Here is a 16,894-nt window from a genome sequence, read left to right as displayed (position 1 = left end):
CTATTTACCGTCCGCCAAATAGGCGATTTTTCCGTTATAAGGCTGGGAATTCGATCCAGCCGTTTCACTAGCATTTTCACAACCTTTTCCTTCAAACAACAGGGAACCAAATGTGGGAATACGCGTCCATATGGGCGCTCGGGAAAAAGTTGGGACTGGAACCATTCGTACCCACTTGCATTAAGTGGAAGCTTGAAGTAATGTTTGATAATTTGCTGCTGCCGACATTCAGAGCAATCGCACATTGTCCGTTTGATTTCAACTCGTCTGTTAGCACCGTGGGAAACGGCAACAATGAAAAAGTAAGAAAGCGACTTGCTCAATGTGATCTCTGCGTTGTTTTTTCCTTTAATCGCTGTTGTCTCCCAAATATGTACCGACTGATTTGGTTTCCAGAGCATAATTCTGCCACGCTTTAACTTTCGCTTCAGTGATGCCATGCCATGGATGGAGCAAATCCTGAAGGAATTCAACTTTCGAAAGGAGCTGAAAGACAAGGCACAACAGACTTTACATGAATTGCTTCCGAAATCTTCGACGCTAAAGTACACTTTCATCGCTGTCCATGTGAGACGGACCGATTATATTAAATACGTTCAAAGGTCCCTAGCGATTTTAGACTGCAGACTGACAACTAAGTAGAACTTTTTCTAGGCGATTCAATCAGCGGCCAGTGACGGACAATTTCTTCCGAAAAGCCATGGCTTATTATCGGGAGCGCTTTTTCAATTGCGCCTTCATCTACATCAGCGACGACCCCAATTGGTGCTTCAACCAGTTCGGAAACATTACGGATGTCTACGTGGCTTCGTACCACAGATATAGCAGCATGGAAGAAGATCTGGCCCTCATGGAGGCTTGCAATCACAGCATAATCGATTACGGAACGTTTGGCGAATGGGGCAGTTTTTTGGCTGGCGGGCACACAGTCGCTTCAAATACACAAGTGATCAATGAAGCCACGCGAAAATGGGGACATTGGACCCTTATAGATGATGTTAACACGTTGTAGATGTGTGACTTTCTAGGAAAGATTTGGGGACCATTTAAGAATCAAATGCCCGTTAACGGGCTGATTTAGGGATGTTCAATTACTCTGGTGTTTATACTTATTTATTCTTTGAGAAAACGTCAAGAGCGTTTGAGCAACGTATTTTTTGAACGAAATAATTGAACTCAAAGCCTCTTCAATTTGCATGCAAATCTTGAACATTTTTTTGCTCCAAGCCCTTGGCAGATACACAAAAACCACCAGGGCGGAAAAATTAATTGCAATCAATAAATTAAATTGCAAATTTGAACGAACATTTTCCTTACCCAACTAAAGATGCTAGGAAAGCTTTCTTCGCTTCAATAGCACAGCGTCAGATGCTGAAAACTTCGAATCTTCAGCAGCAAAAACACTTTCGATAATCACTTAACACTAGTGAACCTCCAACGCTGATTAAAGCACTAAATCGGAAAATCTCCAAGCGCACAGATAAATTTGAGTTGTCTGGCACAAAAAACACTTTCACTCAACACGGGGAAACTCTACAATAACGAGAACTAATCCAAATTTCGAAAAATTCAAAATTAAACTTAACTTTTGATTAAAATGTCAAAAACCTGTAGTGACATCTATCACAGAAAACCCTTCAGTTATTAGGCGCGTAATTTTTTAAATAAATTCGCTCTCAAATTTAGTTTCAAAAATTTTTGAAAAATGTGTACGCTCCGTTAAAAAAATAAAAAACATAAATAACACTAGACTGGTTAAAAGCAGTGCATCCTTGTTCGCCACACACGAAACAGGGACCGCAGCATTTGATCAGTGAATAGCTTCACACCAGAATCGAGACAGGAAAGTACATTGTTTACTAATTTCTGTTTAGGCACTAACCTGACTTAACCTGACAGTGGCACTTATCTGGACAAGAAGTGATAAGAGTTCCTTGGTACTCAAAATTCTGTGTGTTACTTAGACTATCTTCTGTCTAGCGAAACGCAATTTGCCTGATGTTTAATCAGTGCTTGTGCAGTTGTCTTTGGCTGATGGTAACTAGCTGTGTTGTAAAATAAACCCCAAGGTATGGCGACCTTGACTACCAATGTGGAACTGGAATGGAATGAAACCACGAATTTAACATGGGCCCAAAAGGACACTGATAGTATCGCAAACAGGGACTGTGTACAGTCCATGTATGACACCCTTGTGCAGAATAAAGAAGTTCGTGCGATCCCTGCTGTCTCAGTCAGCTTCAACGATGTCCAAACCCTTCCTAGTTTCCAGTATGATCCACCAACTACATCAGAACTGAATACTTTTCTAAACACTTTACTAGCATCCCAAGTAAGTAATCATGCTTTGCTCTAGATATCATGGTCAAAGGATTTTGCCTGCGTTAACAGTCAGCTTTGCATTCGTCTTACCTTTGGAAGGGAATGTCCCCAAATAACTGCTAGATTAAATGCCCGAGTTAAGACTCTTGCAGTTTCGTAATAAAGTTTCAGGAATTTGACTAAAAAATCGTTAATTTCCTCTGGCGCTCTTAAGCAATTCCAATGCGCGTTTTTAACCTTTTGGCTCCACAAATCTCGTCAGAGTTGATTAAATCCTCAGTTATGAGTCAATTTAAGCCTGCGAAAAATTATCTTTTAAATGCATTAAATCTTCGGTGAGGAATTTTCAATTATGGAACCAACAACAAATTATAATTTTTTCTGATTTGGATCGCGCCTTCACCCGAATCAAAAAGCATCTTAAAAGTGTAATGAACCTTCGGTGATAAATTCAAATAAACATCGTTGTAATGGCGAGAAATAACACCTACAGAACGATTGTCTCCAGGCAATTTTCAGATAATTTTTTGCTGGCCTTTTCCCGTAAAACAGCTAATGAACAATCGCTTGGACTACAAACCAGTTTCTTGTTCCAGCATCAATTGGCCAAAGGAATATGTTCCTCTTCGCCTTTTTCTGTGCTTTTAAAGCAGCGAATGGTCGTATTGAAGCGGATATTCTACGCCTTAGTGAAGCGGTATCATGAGGATCGGCTCGCATCCAGCCAAAAACAGAACGCTAAAAATGCCTTAATGGCTCCATCGGGCCGAGATGTTATGTTAGGTATTATGGTTGAAAGTTGTGGTTCTCAGCTCGTAAATTTTCAATCTCGCAGGTTCACATGCTCTACTCGAAGTGAGTGTGAAAACATGCCTGAGTCTGGTGTTTTCCTTACTCCAGCAAAACTGGCAAGTGAGTGGAATTCTCGGGATTCCGCCGCTATGCAATTCAGTTCTGGAAACAGTTGGGGGACTGATTAAAAATTTGCCGCCGTTGTGTTTGTCCAACGACGCCCAATTGACGAGTTTAGGCATGACCAGTCTGGATCAGGTCGTTGTTAAGCCAACACTGGCAGTATGGGTTTACTAACTGGTTTTTCCAGGTGTGGGACTTTTTACGAAACGTTCTTCTTCATGAGACAGCGGCGGATGCTCAAGGGAAATTGTTATCCAGTGAAATTCTGTTGGGTTTGGCTTTGCAGAGAGGCTCGTTGCGGTATTTTCTCGGGTGGATTGATTTGGCCCTAGAATTGTCCTGCAGGGAAACCATCAAGAGGTTTGCTGCATTAATGCCCCGCTTTGAACCGTTTGATATACTCGGTTTTTTAGCCCTCTGTTCTCTAATGCCATTCACCAATTGCAAGAAAGAAAGCAGGAATCGATGGTCTGTTTGGAACAATCGAATGCTGAGACGATGTCTATGTACGAAATTGCCCTCACTCTTTTAGAAACTTTAACTTTAATGGCAGTTGAGTATGGTATGTGCCTAGTTGAGTGGGTGTTGTTCTGGTATTATTATTGAGTTTTGCAGGAGGCGCGTGTTCTGCGATAGAAAGCCCCACGAGTAATACCGAACTAGGAGTTTTCGAAAAATCCGATGTTTATGTATGGGGCAGCAATTCATCTCATCAGCTAGCTGAAGGCCAGAGGGAGAAATTACTTTTGCCTGTTAAGTCGAAAATTTTCAACCAAGTGCAACGGGTAAGAGTGCGCTGATCGAGTGTTTATTCTGGTTAATCTTTTTCACTTTAGATCGAAGCTGGCCAATATTGTACGTTTGCTATCCACTGGGACGGATTGGTAAGCGCTTGCGGCAAAGGAAGCTACGGGCGACTAGGCTTGGGAGAATCCTCCAATCAAACACTGCCGAAGAGAATACTTCTTGATAGCGTCGTAAAAAGCCTGTCCAGTTCAAAAGGTTCACACTTTTATATAAAAAAAAACAGCTACTGGTAACTGACCAGAAACTTCTTAGGGTCCGATGGACACACTCTGGCCTTAACTCAAGAAGGCCAAGTCTATAGCTGGGGAGATGGAGACTATGGAAAACTTGGCCATGGCAATTGCACTACGCACAAACAACCCGAACGCATTTTAGGCCCTTTTATAGGGAGATTTGTTAAGTACGTCAATGCAGGCTATCGGCACAGCGCTGCGGTTACTGATGATGGATTTTTGTGGACTTGGGGTATGCGTGGGCACACCAGAAATTTCCAAACAAGGTAGTAATTTTGAACGTTTAAAGGCGAGGGAGACCATGGTAGATTAGGGCACGGCGACTATGTTGCGCGGCATGTTCCCACCTTGGTAGCAGGCTTAACAGATGTAGGACAAGTGGCTTGTGGTAGTTCTCACACTTTAGTGGTCTCCGCTGATGGAAAGACTGTCTGGTCCTTTGGCAGTGGCGAGAATGGCAAATTGGGGCATGGAGAAATTGCCAAAGTACATCAAACCCCTCTGCGCCCTTAACGCAATGATTCATCCATTTTTGTTTAGGTTTGCAAGCCAAAAGTCATAGAGGCTCTGCAGGGCTTGATAATCCAAAAGGTCTGCGCCGCAACTTCCTTCTCAGTTGCCCTCACTACTAGTGGCCAGGTGAGTGAAGCAACAAGTGACAATGAAAATCATCAGACCAAGGGTGTTTTTCCCGAGTTTTTGCAAAAAGCCATAATTATTCTAACTATTAATTGCAGGTTTACACGTGGGGCAGTGGCCCCGTTTTGGGGGTGGGAACAGCAGATTCCATATGGCTTCAACCTATACTAGTGGAAGATCTGGTGCCTTACAGAATAATTGATATTTCTGTGGGCGATAACCATTGTTTGGCCTTAACCGAAGACCACCAGGTAAGCCATACTCCTTCACCCTCAAAGTTTCCGATCCTCGTCGTTATCTCAAATGTAAGTCCGGATGTTTTAAAGGTATTTGCCTGGGGAACGAATACGATGGGACAATGCGGACAAGGACATACAGCCAGTCCAATAACTCGGCCCTTAAAAGTGTTGGGTTTGGACAGGGCGCGGGTGCGTCAAATCAGCGCTGGCACATCGCATTCCATCGCTTGGACGATGCTGCCTTCGGAAAAGCAACATATCGCCGGACACAAGACCTTTTGCCTTGACTTGCATGAAAACACTTTCAAGTATATCAAGGTAACGTCCCGTATTTTCCTCCACAGACAGACCAAATCAGTGTGGCTTGTTTTAGGTGTTTCTCCAGAAATACGCTGCGGACTTTTCGTATGAAGACAGTCAGCCACCGCAACCATTTCAGTCGCGCAAAGAGCATCAGGATTTCGTGTTGTGGACTTTGAAGTTACTTTGCACTCACTTCAATTTGTGCATCAATAGCGAGCGCAATGCTGGCGTTCTGGGCAGACATGCGAAGGATATCAGACTGGCCCTTTTCAGGTAACGTTTCCCACTAGATTGGAAATTTTCTAAAACGTCTTGTAGGCTGGTGGACATTGAATCGCCCAGCGAAATCTACAGTCTGGCCAGGGAAGTTCTAAATATCGGAGCTTCTCTGCTGTTGCCGCTTTTAAGTGAGCGCGTCGAGTTTCTTCATCTGCACCTTTCCAGCGGCAGGCAACTGTCGCAGGGCCAACAAATGCTCCTGAGCATCATTCTGGGAAGCTTAGAAGATCCCGTGCATGTGGCCTCATTGCTTGGTAAGAACCCAGAGTCCGATTAAAGTTAAACTCATTCGACAAACCCATGATGTTTCAGGCTATGCCGCTAATACAGAAAAATCAAAGCAGTTGGATAGCAAAACGACCTCGACACTCATGTATACTCTACTGCAGGCTTTGACTCAAAACACGCTGAGTACTTTGCAGTCTGTTTCGCAATTTCTCGGGTCGACCACCAATCAACCCAATCAAAAGTGGGAAAATGCAGGCAATGAGAAGGTGGCCCACATTCAAAGGTAAGCGCCGATTGCATGGGTTTTTGTGTTAAAGGATGGATTAATTAATTCCCCTGTAGACTTCTGTCGTCTTTGCAAAACCACATGCTGGCTCACATTACGCAGGCACTAGCAAATCAAAGTGATTACAAGGGACTGTCGCAGGAGGACTACGTGGTGGATCATCTTATGAAAGTGTTCGACTTTGCCACGCAAGTGTTAGAGTCTGCTGTGGAAGTTTTGGTAAGACAAAATGCGCCTAATCAGATTCCCAAGCATTAGCAATGCGATTCACTTTGTTAGAGGGAATACCCAGATTCCCTAGAACTGTTCTACAACGTTCTTCAAGAGTCGGTTGCGGGAGCGATGCTGTTCAAGCTACTAAGCGCGTTACTGTTGCTACCGCTGGGTTACATAAAAGTCTTGTACACTCCTTTAATAAACGTCTTGGATGCGTTAGATGCTTTCAATCAACTCTTGCCCAGAGAATTGCTGCTGGATAACGACAAGGATGGGTCACGTAAGTGCTCGATTAACCAAGTGCGACTTTAGGAAAACTCAATCAAATTTAGGCTCGGAAACACCAACACTCACTCAACTGGCCGAACAGTCTTGGATATGGATAGTGGACCTGCAGAAGACATGCTCCATTTTAATTGGCAGATGTTTAGGTGGAATGCTATTAGGACAGCCAGTAAGCAAAGAAGAGCTGAGCTGTCGAAAATGGCTAATCAGTGAGCTGTTTTCCGCTGGAATCGAAAACGAACAAGTGCCAATTGAGTATTTATCCGAACTGGCCTATATTAGCGGGTAAGTTTTTCAATCAAACCCAACACGTTAAAGTAGCTGTATGGATGTTCAGATGCGCAAACACTCTGGCACTAAGCCTGGAAACTTTTCCGGAAAATGTACAAATACTTTGCCGAGTGGCCTTTGGGGTTCAAAATCAATATGACGAAGCTTGCGCCACAGTGGACGAACCCGATGATCTTTTCGATAACACTGCCAAGAACTACGAAATGGACCATTTAGAAGTGAACCCCGATGAACGGGTGTTATTTGACCGGATTATGCGTACGTTTTTCTACGCGGTCATGAAAGTAACTGGGTTTCTGGAAAGTGGTAGAAGCACTGTCTTTAGCAGCAAAGTGTTTGAGGTGACCAGGTTTCAGTAGAAACTAGCGCGATTTTTTATTTATTAATTTTTTAGTATGCGGTTACTTTGCGCCAAAAGCTGTTTACTGCCATGTGCAACGACAAGAATCGAAGAGATCAGAAGAACAAAGACATCAAGGAATCAGCGGACGTGGTCCCCGATGTAAAAACCGAGTACGACCTGAGGGAAATGAACTTTGAAAAATTTTGCTACAAAGTGCTGCAAAGAAACTTGCTGTTGCTAATATTTATTAAAGGTATTGGCAGTTCAATCAGGAAGTTGCTTTATTAAACCCGGTGGATTTGCAGATTCAAAAATGCGCCTCACTCCAGCTAAACTGGACACAGAGGACGAAGAGCCGGTGAAAGCTTATGTAGAATTTTATAAATCCTCCACAGATCCAGCAATGTGCAACTTAAGCCGCATGTGTAAGCTCTGTCTGGACTTTGTCATTACAGGCGATCACGATACGAGCGGTTACGACACAGGGTGATTACTTTTAGCAAATAAATTACTTTTTTGAATTCGCAAAGTAACTTTTCAGTGACAACGGATGGTGTAACGATCCTGCCGTCGTGTACAATTCCTTAATTAATCACAAAGAGCGGGCTCATAGTCGGATGGAGGGTCTCGAGCAGCTCTTATTTTACCTGATTTCCCGAGAACCTACGCTCACTGTAGGTCGTGTTTTAACTTTCGCAAGCACATCGATAATATAAATTTGATTTTAGACACTGAATTGCATCCAGCAACAAATACTGGAAGGTTGTTTCGGGCTCTACAACATTGATAAACTAGATGCGTCCACTCCATTCCACCACTATTTAAAGGGGATTGAAAGCTCGCCATTTGAATTGCAGGATAAAATTGCAGGAGTTATCCAGTCCATCTATCAGTTCCTAACCGCGTCTTTCATGAAGCAGATGACTGAGAACTCTGAGAACAAGCAGCTGCTGCTGGTGACGATTTTCGCGTTAAGCACCAGATACCAAGCCAATGATCTGAGCCTGGTCATTAACAATGATGTAATGCAGCATTTGATGCAAATGGTTGACATGAGTAAGTCGCCTCACTGTTGATTTCCAGTTTGAGGAACAAAGCGTTTTTTAGGCATCGTGGGAATTTACGCATGTACAAAAACCGAGGTTTTGAGCGTTGCTTCGCTGAGACTAATACACATTTTGGCAATGTCTTCTTGCATTCACTCCAAGCCTCTAGAAGTGGCACCTTTGGCGATTATAGTTAATGTTTTATATGAGCAATTTCTGAAAACTATCGAGATATTCAAGGAGTGTTGCCAGAGCTTAGGGACTGGCGCGTTTCAATCGGGAAACGATCGCCAGATGGGTGATTTCCTCCTGTTTTTACGAACAATCGCCTCCAGCATCAGCATTCAGCGGCTGCTTGGCACGGAAAGCTGGATAAGCGCCCTATTGACCGTGTTGGACACCACCCAACTACATCTGAGTTACAATTCGCAGTTGAAAGTTCTAAAACCGAAACTGCTCATTTTGCAGATACTGCAAACCGTCTTACCCGGTCTAAAGCCTTCGCATATCCCCGAGGCGTTCCGGAAGGATTTAATCACGAATCTTATGGCGCAATTGGGCGAAATTATGTGGGCAAAGTTACCGCGCAATACTGAGGACGCCAACATCGAGTTTAATAGACTGTTTCAGTCGGATGATCTATTGTCTGCTTACGACTTCAGGGAAAATGAAGGCAATATCCCTGTACATGATATGGGTTTCGATGTCGATAAATGCTTCAAGTGCACCATTGAAGGTAAGCAATGTACGGGCAAAAGTTGCGAATTCAAGCGCGTTTTTTACAGGCAGTTTGACTTTGGTACATGGCGCCGGAGGCCGGGGGTATGGCTTGGGGATGCAAGCAATTCGATCGGGATGTTATCAATGGAAAATCCTTATAGTAAAGGAAAATAGAGGAAACGAAGGTGAGGCTTTGCAGGTTCATGTCTAGTGAAGCACTTGATAACTTTCCGTTTCCCAGGCACTTGCATTGGAGTGTCTAAATTTCCAGTCGGCGATTACAGTCATCGTTCCACCAGCGACATGTGGCTTTATAGGGGATATAGCGGAAGCTTGTATCATAATGGCGAGTCGGATCAATGTTTTCAGAGTTTCACTCAGGGCGACTATATAACGGTCGTCTTGGATATGGATGCGAGAACGCTAAGCTTTGGTAAGTTGAACTCGTGGCACTCATCAAACATTACTACCACACGTGTGTAATGTAGGCAAAAACGGAGAAGAGCCAAGAGTGGCCTTTGAGAACGTTGAAGCTTCCGAACTCTACCCTTGCGTGATGTTCTATAGTTCAAATCCCGGGGAAAAGGTGAAAATCACCGATATGAAAGTGCATGGCACCCAAAGAGACGTGCTGCCAGGAGAACCCAACATGGCCCCACTTCACGCGGTCCTAACCGAATCTTATATCGGTAAACTGAGCCGCTCGGGAAACCCGGGTGTTTTACAGTTGTATCTTCCCCAGGCTTGCTACGGAAACTGCACAATTCGGACACTTGGACCACTCAGGTCAACATGGACTTAACCGAGAGATTCGACAAAATCGAAGAACTGCTCCCCAATATGGAAGCTCGCAAACTAGACGAAGCAGCTTGCAATCTATTCGAAGAAACCGAGGTGGAGATCAATTTGGAGGAATTGTGCAATACAGTGTGGCCGGCGCTTTGCGTGATCGGTGGCGTTGATCGAGGGCTAAAAATGGGAGCCTTCTGCAAGCATAAAGTAACTGGCAAACGGGCCATTGCTCTGGGGGTTTTGAAAAAAGGTGCTGTGCACTCTATTCTAGTCTCCGACTTGACTGGAACGAATGAACGATTTGTTTCAGGAATCACCACAGTAAATGTTCAATGGGAGCAAGATCAGGGAATTTCGGATGTGGCCATATCGAATTTGGATTTCATTGAGTCCGAGCCATTTAGCACCAACAAATACAACGAACTGACAACAGCAATGTTGCTTCAACTAGTACGGCTGTCTGGAATCACCAACGAAATATCGTTTCCTCTTTTTGACTTCAACGAGGAAGATGTGTTGATGGCAAACGCCGACAGCAGCAGTCAAACGGGCGAACCCGACGAAATGCTGTTCTCCAACTCCGATTTGCAAATTGGGCCCCAAAGGCAGGATATTCCCCAAACTGTCGACAGTTTAACTGATAAAATTGTGTCCAACATTTTGGAAGAAGTGACGAAAATGACGAGTTTGCCAAACGCAACATGCAGCAGAGGAGCGCGAAATGGGGACGAGCTTAACAGCGCGACGGCGGACGATCCGCAGGCCGTGAGACGCCAGCAAAGGTTCACTGCAATGGAGGAAAAGTTTGTGAAATTGGCTTTTCTGCAATTTTCCTCTCTAAAGACAGTCGGTAAGTGTTCACTTCACTAGGTTTACTAGGCCGTGACAACGTGGGTGCAAACTCCCTTTCAGCTGCCTTCATAATGACGACTCAATTCACGAATATGCTCCTGAGAAGCGATCACAGATCTGCAGAAGACACATGCAGCATTAAGGATATAATGTACAGCATCGTAGACAAAAGCGTCGATCAGTGCAAGCTGAAAAACATCATAACGATAGCAGACGCCGAACGCGCCTTATCGATTATGCACATGAGTTTCACGAAAAATAAAAGCAAGTGTGATGCTGGAAATTTGGCGCTGGGCCAGGGTGAGATGGAAGTCGAAACCGAGGACTCATCGCATGCGAATGAGCCCTCTTGTAGTAGCAGCTCGCAAGCAACTAGAGGGTTAGTGTGCAAAAAGTACCATTTTCGGGGACGCTTAAGATACGGATTTTTAGGCGTAGCAGCGCTTCTCTAAAAACGCGCCGAAGAGTCTCAATTGGGCACAGCCCTAGGACTGCGTCCTTAGGATCAACCCCCACCACCGATCCTAGCAGGTGCTTGTTTTGAGTATAATAGTACGATATATATTTTCAAGCATTGTTTTAGACACATCTTTACAACGAGCGAATCGCAGGACAGTGTTTGGCGCATTGGGCGGCGCTCTTCCTCTCCCCCACCGCCCCACATAGCTCTTCCTCTGCTGGACATGGGTTTTCCGTTAAAGCACGTTTTGAAAGCTCTTTACGAAACGAGAACGTCTGGAGAAATTAACAGTCGCTCAATCAATATGTTAGCAACATGGATGTGTGAACATCCTTATAGCGAAGCATCCGATGACGAAGAACATTCGGTGAGGGAACTGTGGGTTAGAAGCGGTGACCTGGTGAACCGGCAAAAATATTTAATTGAACGGTAGGTGTGAACAAGAACAATTTTCCTGAGTGAGTCAAATAGGATAACGGTGCGTTAGCTGGTTTTTACACTGCTGAACGATCAGGATAAGGACTAGAACAACTGCACTTTTCATTAAGTCAAAATACGTCTAGAGAAAGTTTATGAAACATTCAAAGTGAAGGAAGATTATCAGATTGTGTACATTTTTTGTTGCCTTTTAACCAGAACTGCCGCCGTCACTAATTTGATGCGAGTGATTTTTTGTAGAGTTCAAGATGAGGATTTGCGGAGACCGCGAAATCGGGCAAATGCAGAAATTGGGAATTTTGCCGCCCGCGTTAGTAGGTAGGTGCACCATAGCGCAATCTATTTTTGCTATTGAGACTATTTCTGCGGTAAATTTTCAGGGATCTGCAAGATAGAGTGCGAGAAAGGCAACAGGTTAGGGAGAGGCAGCATGTGCGAGGAGAAGCGCACCCCTTGCTAAGAAATCTGGGCTCGCCGGGCAACAATATAGAAGACCTGACGTTTCCTCAAGAAAATACCGGTAAATATTACATTGCAGTTTGAGTCTGACTAGCAAGATGGTGTTTTTTTCGTTAGGAATAGACAGTTTGGGTGATCAAGACCCCAATTCCGCATATTTCGTGGATGTGTCCAATCAATGTGGGATCTGTCCGTACTGTGACCAACTGTCGGCGTTTTTGGATGCACATTTGATGTCCAACCATCCAGGATGCGGCGCGTTATGGGGAAGAGGCATTTGCGGCTACGTTTTCAACCAGGAAGTCGACATAGCCCGTGAATTGACGAGCCAGTTCAGCCAAAAATCTGTGCGCAGATTTTACGTGATTTGTCACGAGTGCAGGAAGAAGTATTTAGCCAAGAACAAATCGCAAAACTTGCTGGTTTCTCAGTGCCCAGACATTGTTTTGGACCATGATGATAACGTTGAAGCCGACATGCAAAATCTGAAATTCGCCCTGCCACAATGCGACGATATCGAGCAAATCAAGAAGTAAAAAGCCCGGGGGGGTTTTTAACGGAAATTTAGCAAAAACTGTTTCAGATTCCTGCGAATGTCGGAAGATTCGTTTCTGGTGAAAACCATTGATTTTCCGGAATCGGACTCCTTGGGCGCCAGTGCTGTGCCAAAAGCGCCGAGAGACTTCGACTCGCCCGAGGAAACAAAGGCGAAAACCATCGGTTCACAAGCTGCCCTTTTAGGGTCGCCTTTGCAGCGAATGTTGGGCTGTAGAGACCTCATTTCATCGATAAAAATTCTGCTGTCCAGGTAAGAAGACGGCACTAAGTAGGGCCTTTCCAACAAATATTTGCTTTGCTTATCCAGGCAAATCATTCTCAATGTTCTGTCGTTCCTATCGATGTCCACTAACTACGCTCAACTAATATCGAGCCTTGAGCTGATCGGCCTGAGCGATATATCAAAAGTGGTGCGTCTAATGACTTTAACCGCGATGAAGCGGGTGGAAGTCAGTCAGCTTCAAAAGTCCGCGGAGTTTCTCAACTTTCGCCTTCCGGAAGATTTCTATCAGCTTACCACTCAACTGCCGAGCGCCGCCAATTCATGCTTGAAGCATTTGAGTGTCAGCATAGCGGCGCTCGCTCAAAAGGACGTGAACGCATCGGATTTGGTAGTGAATATGTGCACGAAAGATCTGATTGTTGCAGCTTTTGGGGTGGCGATGCCAAAAACCGGTAAATTGCGAACTATAATTCAGTAACAGTCCGCTGAGTGACTCGATTTGAAGGTTTCGCCGTTACCCAACAACTGGTGAACATTTTGTCCACGCATGGTGGCTGTTCGTTGATGGATTTACATAAGGAAGAAGGCTGTTTGGAGAGGGCAAGTGCTGCGCCTTTGGCGCTGCCCAACGCCCTGTCGGCGTACGTTTTATCCAACAGGTAAGCTACAATTCCTGAAGCCTTTAGGGCGGTTTATCTTACCTGCAGTAGTGATAGGCTGAGTCCGCGCGAACGAGAATGGGCCGCTCAACAGCTATTCAAATGTATCGCGACCAAGATACAAATCATGTCTGGATCCGGCTTGGATGAGCTCAATTTCGCCGATCTTTCCAGAACTATGCCGGAACGGGATGTTGCTCTTCTTGAAGGTGCTGCAAAGTATAGTTGTTTCAGCGTTTTAACCGACTACTTTGATTTTAGGCCACGAAAATCGGGTGTGCACTTTGGCCTGGCACAGCGACAGCAATACCTTAGCATCCGCTGGTTATGATGGTACGGTTAGATTGTGGAGCATCAGTTCAGGGAAGGAACCAGTTTTGAATTCAACGCTGGTTTTCCGTACCAGCGCTGATTCATTTGGAAGTGATATACACGAAAAGCTTATAGGTATTTATGCAATGAAAATTGCTGGGTTTTGGGCTACCGCCTCTACAAAAAGCGGTTTCAAACGACTCCGAAGAGGTTTACAAACCGCTTTTTAATCTGGGGGGACCTGGACCACAAATAGCGCAATGAGTTGAAAGAAAACTAGTTTGAATCAACATTTGTAGGTCATTTATGTTGGTCGGCAACGGGCAACTACATAGCTGGCGCATTAGATAGCGTAATCAATATCTGGTTGATAAAGAAATCGAAACAGTTTGACGGCTGCGACTGGTTCATCGAGCACCAGAAGGAATTTATCACGTCCATGTGCTGGCCAAAGGCGAAGCCGGAAAATGAGAGCGATAACGAATATTTGTTACTGGGAAAAATCGATGGTGATATTAGAACATGGTTTTTTCCCACAAATTGTACTACATTTGCGTTCCCCAGGCACAGTTTCGCTTATAACCATTGAATCAAAGGGATCGTTGCTTGTTGAAACGCTGAAAAACTTCTCCCTGTCGCATGCAGTCGTTCATTTGGATTGGGCGCGAGCAAATTGCCCATTTGCCGTTGGTTATTTGGATGGCACTTTGCGGTTGGGTGGCGTGCGTTGGCAGGCCGACATCACAACGGTTCAAGCTCATGATAACACGATTTCATCCTTGGAGTGGTGTCCCAGAGGTAGTTTGTTTTAAGTTGCTATTTAAAGCCTTTGCTCGATGAATTTTTAGGTATTTTGCTGGCAACAATTGCCATGGACAGAACGTGCAAAGTTTGGAAACTGACCGGGCGACAATTGGTTATTCAAAACACCATTATTTTAAGCCACGAACCGACGAGTATTACGTGGTCGCCTTTAGTGGACGCGTCTTCCGGCTTATTGTTGGTGGTGGGCACCAGTTATGGGACCGTTAACGCATGGAGAGTAAGTAGAACCATCAACTCCAGACGTTTATGCGTTAAATAATAATACACCTTATAGATTCCCAATGGCGAAGATGGGAATTGTGATGAGCCAACTCTCCTGTTTTCCTCTCAGGGACATTCTCACAATGCTGTTACCAGCCTTGCGGTGGATCGGGATGGCTTGCTACTGGCCAGCGGCTGTTTAAAAAGTATAGTTGCACATTTTCCAGTTAACACTGCTTTCTATACCATGCTCCTTTGCAGGCCCAAGCGGGGTTGTAAACATTTGGTCCCTATTCAATGGAACCCTACTCTATACGACCACTGGAACAGGCGGGGTGAACAGAAATGGGCTGAAGTGGCTGAGCAGCACTTCTAGCCTAGCCATAGCGTTTTCGCGCTCTAAAACCATCCAAATGCTTCGCTACGGCCGGGAAGAGTTAACGGACAACTTGCCATTGGCCGTTGTACGGTGTGCTTTAATGAAAAAGGGGGTTCGAGGTAATAAGCATTAACTCAAATCAAATCACAGTTTGAAGCAACTTTGAATTTCGATCTTTAGGTATTAAGAACTCGCCATTTTTCAAGTACCTTGTCTCCGTGTTGCCTTCGATCCTTCTTACTCAGCAAGGCGCTGAAAAGCTTCAGGTCTCCACCGGCTTCCACTTAACGCACAGCGTTTACTTGAAAAGTCTGGCCTCGTTAGCAATAATTCTGGACTTGGACAAAGTGATTTGTTATGAATTGGTAGCCTTTAATGATGCGAGGAGATCAAACATTGTTCCGAACTTTCAATGGTTGCACACATTTAGTCAAGCAGCTGAAATAGCTGATCGTTTGATAAAACGGTACGAGTCTTCAGTAGAAGTGTGATCACAACAGTGCTTTCTGAATCTGGACTGTTTCAGGCGACATTTATCCGACCAAGAAATTTCCTCAGGCCAATTGTTAGACGGGGATGAAGCGGCGTGTTCCACGGAAGTTCAGCAAGTACACTGGACAATTAAGCAAGACGAGCAAATCATGCAGTGGGTGGCTCAAAGACCCAAAGATTGGGAAATCGGCGGGAAATGTGTGGTAAGGCAAATGGCTAAGCCAGCGGCAATTTGCCATCAATTGCCCCCTTTTGTAGGCCTACCTATGGGGCTCGGATAGACACGGACAATTAGCCGAGCTGGAGTTCAGTTCACTAATACCCATACCTGTTGAGTCGTTTTCGGTGGCAAGGAAAATAATCTGCGGGCAAAACTGCACGTTTGTGATACTGGCACATGGCACCGTGATGGCCTGCGGCGAAGGAAGTTACGGCCGATTAGGTAAGACAGAGCACGGTGTTTGGTTGATTCTAGGCAAAAAACGCATCGTTTTGCTGCTTTAGGACAGGGGAACTCGGAGGATCTGCATTCACTAAGTGTTATTTCAAGTCTGCAAGGCTTTGTAATCACCGATTTGGCCACATCGGTCGGTTCAGACGGCCACAGTCTGGCACTAGCTGAAAGTGGCGAGGTCTTTTCTTGGGGGGACGGTGATTACGGCAAATTGGGACATGGAAATAGTGATCGTCAGCGCAGACCCAGGCAAATAGAAGCTCTACAAAACCTTGAAGTTGTTCAGGTTGGTTTCAGATCGTTTTTTCATCGAGTGTTCAAAAGTTGATTTCTTTAAAGGTGGCATGCGGATTCAAACATAGCGCAGTGGTAACCAGCGATGGGAAACTGTATACTTTCGGTAACGGCGACTTTGGTCGTCTAGGATTAGGGTCAACCACTCACAAGAAACTTCCTGAACGCGTCATTGCTTTAGAAGGTAATTGGGATGGAAATCAATGTTTTTAATGAAACTAATGGTTTCACTCAAGCAAAAAATTCTAACGAACGACGAGAATTTCTTCCTGACGTTTCGCAAGCACGAGTGGCTTGCATCTTCAGAAGTGGTTTGCTTGAACGCTTACACTGTTCTCATCAGA

The 16,894-nt window shown here is 44.7% G+C and overlaps 3 protein-coding genes across 6 annotated transcripts in view; 2 read left to right on the top strand and 1 right to left on the bottom strand.

Moving 5' to 3' along the window:
* Positions 1 to 1,301, top strand: part of LOC109540163 (galactoside alpha-(1,2)-fucosyltransferase 2) — a 2,751-nt gene extending 1,450 nt beyond the window's left edge. The window contains exons 2-5 of the mRNA XM_019908391.2: positions 103 to 302; positions 397 to 602; positions 655 to 1,008; positions 1,041 to 1,301. Of these exons, the coding sequence (XP_019763950.2) occupies positions 103 to 302; positions 397 to 602; positions 655 to 1,008; positions 1,041 to 1,050 (770 nt within the window). The 3' untranslated portion in view covers positions 1,051 to 1,301. The remainder of the gene's footprint in view (positions 1 to 102; positions 303 to 396; positions 603 to 654; positions 1,009 to 1,040) is intronic.
* Positions 1 to 13,703, bottom strand: part of LOC109540159 — a 32,238-nt gene extending 18,535 nt beyond the window's left edge. For all 3 annotated transcript variants that reach the window (XM_019908379.2, XM_019908381.2, XM_019908383.2), the window contains exon 1: positions 13,636 to 13,703. The gene's annotated coding sequence lies outside the window, so the exon portion shown is untranslated. The remainder of the gene's footprint in view (positions 1 to 13,635) is intronic.
* Positions 1,862 to 16,894, top strand: part of LOC109540157 (probable E3 ubiquitin-protein ligase HERC1) — a 19,058-nt gene continuing 4,025 nt past the window's right edge. Inside the window, exons 1-50 of one of the 2 annotated variants that reach the window (XM_019908378.2) lie at positions 1,862 to 2,332; positions 2,919 to 3,105; positions 3,158 to 3,372; positions 3,425 to 3,597; positions 3,651 to 3,799; positions 3,853 to 4,022; positions 4,074 to 4,239; positions 4,297 to 4,509; positions 4,567 to 4,763; positions 4,818 to 4,916; positions 5,015 to 5,167; positions 5,243 to 5,473; positions 5,529 to 5,731; positions 5,777 to 5,991; positions 6,050 to 6,248; positions 6,308 to 6,470; positions 6,531 to 6,747; positions 6,800 to 7,037; positions 7,090 to 7,384; positions 7,438 to 7,639; positions 7,692 to 7,872; positions 7,928 to 8,060; positions 8,115 to 8,442; positions 8,494 to 9,168; positions 9,218 to 9,337; positions 9,394 to 9,585; positions 9,641 to 9,841; positions 9,895 to 10,194; positions 10,255 to 10,794; positions 10,857 to 11,175; positions 11,229 to 11,327; positions 11,380 to 11,685; positions 11,935 to 12,012; positions 12,075 to 12,214; positions 12,271 to 12,685; positions 12,737 to 12,961; positions 13,019 to 13,386; positions 13,440 to 13,593; positions 13,651 to 13,802; positions 13,855 to 14,040; positions 14,205 to 14,414; positions 14,470 to 14,703; positions 14,754 to 14,947; positions 15,005 to 15,137; positions 15,193 to 15,429; positions 15,491 to 15,776; positions 15,837 to 16,005; positions 16,061 to 16,244; positions 16,307 to 16,542; positions 16,596 to 16,734. In XM_019908378.2, the coding sequence (XP_019763937.2) occupies positions 2,072 to 2,332; positions 2,919 to 3,105; positions 3,158 to 3,372; positions 3,425 to 3,597; positions 3,651 to 3,799; positions 3,853 to 4,022; positions 4,074 to 4,239; positions 4,297 to 4,509; positions 4,567 to 4,763; positions 4,818 to 4,916; positions 5,015 to 5,167; positions 5,243 to 5,473; positions 5,529 to 5,731; positions 5,777 to 5,991; positions 6,050 to 6,248; positions 6,308 to 6,470; positions 6,531 to 6,747; positions 6,800 to 7,037; positions 7,090 to 7,384; positions 7,438 to 7,639; positions 7,692 to 7,872; positions 7,928 to 8,060; positions 8,115 to 8,442; positions 8,494 to 9,168; positions 9,218 to 9,337; positions 9,394 to 9,585; positions 9,641 to 9,841; positions 9,895 to 10,194; positions 10,255 to 10,794; positions 10,857 to 11,175; positions 11,229 to 11,327; positions 11,380 to 11,685; positions 11,935 to 12,012; positions 12,075 to 12,214; positions 12,271 to 12,685; positions 12,737 to 12,961; positions 13,019 to 13,386; positions 13,440 to 13,593; positions 13,651 to 13,802; positions 13,855 to 14,040; positions 14,205 to 14,414; positions 14,470 to 14,703; positions 14,754 to 14,947; positions 15,005 to 15,137; positions 15,193 to 15,429; positions 15,491 to 15,776; positions 15,837 to 16,005; positions 16,061 to 16,244; positions 16,307 to 16,542; positions 16,596 to 16,734 (11,080 nt within the window). In that variant the 5' untranslated portion in view covers positions 1,862 to 2,071. Of the gene's footprint in view, positions 2,333 to 2,918; positions 3,106 to 3,157; positions 3,373 to 3,424; positions 3,598 to 3,650; positions 3,800 to 3,852; positions 4,023 to 4,073; positions 4,240 to 4,296; positions 4,510 to 4,566; positions 4,764 to 4,817; positions 4,917 to 5,014; positions 5,168 to 5,242; positions 5,474 to 5,528; positions 5,732 to 5,776; positions 5,992 to 6,049; positions 6,249 to 6,307; positions 6,471 to 6,530; positions 6,748 to 6,799; positions 7,038 to 7,089; positions 7,385 to 7,437; positions 7,640 to 7,691; positions 7,873 to 7,927; positions 8,061 to 8,114; positions 8,443 to 8,493; positions 9,169 to 9,217; positions 9,338 to 9,393; positions 9,586 to 9,640; positions 9,842 to 9,894; positions 10,195 to 10,254; positions 10,795 to 10,856; positions 11,176 to 11,228; positions 11,328 to 11,379; positions 11,686 to 11,934; positions 12,013 to 12,074; positions 12,215 to 12,270; positions 12,686 to 12,736; positions 12,962 to 13,018; positions 13,387 to 13,439; positions 13,594 to 13,644; positions 13,803 to 13,854; positions 14,041 to 14,204; positions 14,415 to 14,469; positions 14,704 to 14,753; positions 14,948 to 15,004; positions 15,138 to 15,192; positions 15,430 to 15,490; positions 15,777 to 15,836; positions 16,006 to 16,060; positions 16,245 to 16,306; positions 16,543 to 16,595; positions 16,735 to 16,894 lie in introns of both variants that reach the window. The other variant, XM_019908377.2, reaches the window with a different exon arrangement.

The sequence above is a fragment of the Dendroctonus ponderosae genome, unplaced genomic scaffold (assembly GCF_020466585.1).
Source record: "Dendroctonus ponderosae isolate FM_Combo_2020 unplaced genomic scaffold, Dpon_F_20191213v2 Dpon_F_20191213_7, whole genome shotgun sequence".
NCBI lineage: Eukaryota > Metazoa > Arthropoda > Insecta > Coleoptera > Curculionidae > Dendroctonus > Dendroctonus ponderosae.
The sequence above is the reverse complement of the archived record's forward strand: the minus strand, read 5'-3'. Positions and strand labels throughout refer to the sequence as shown.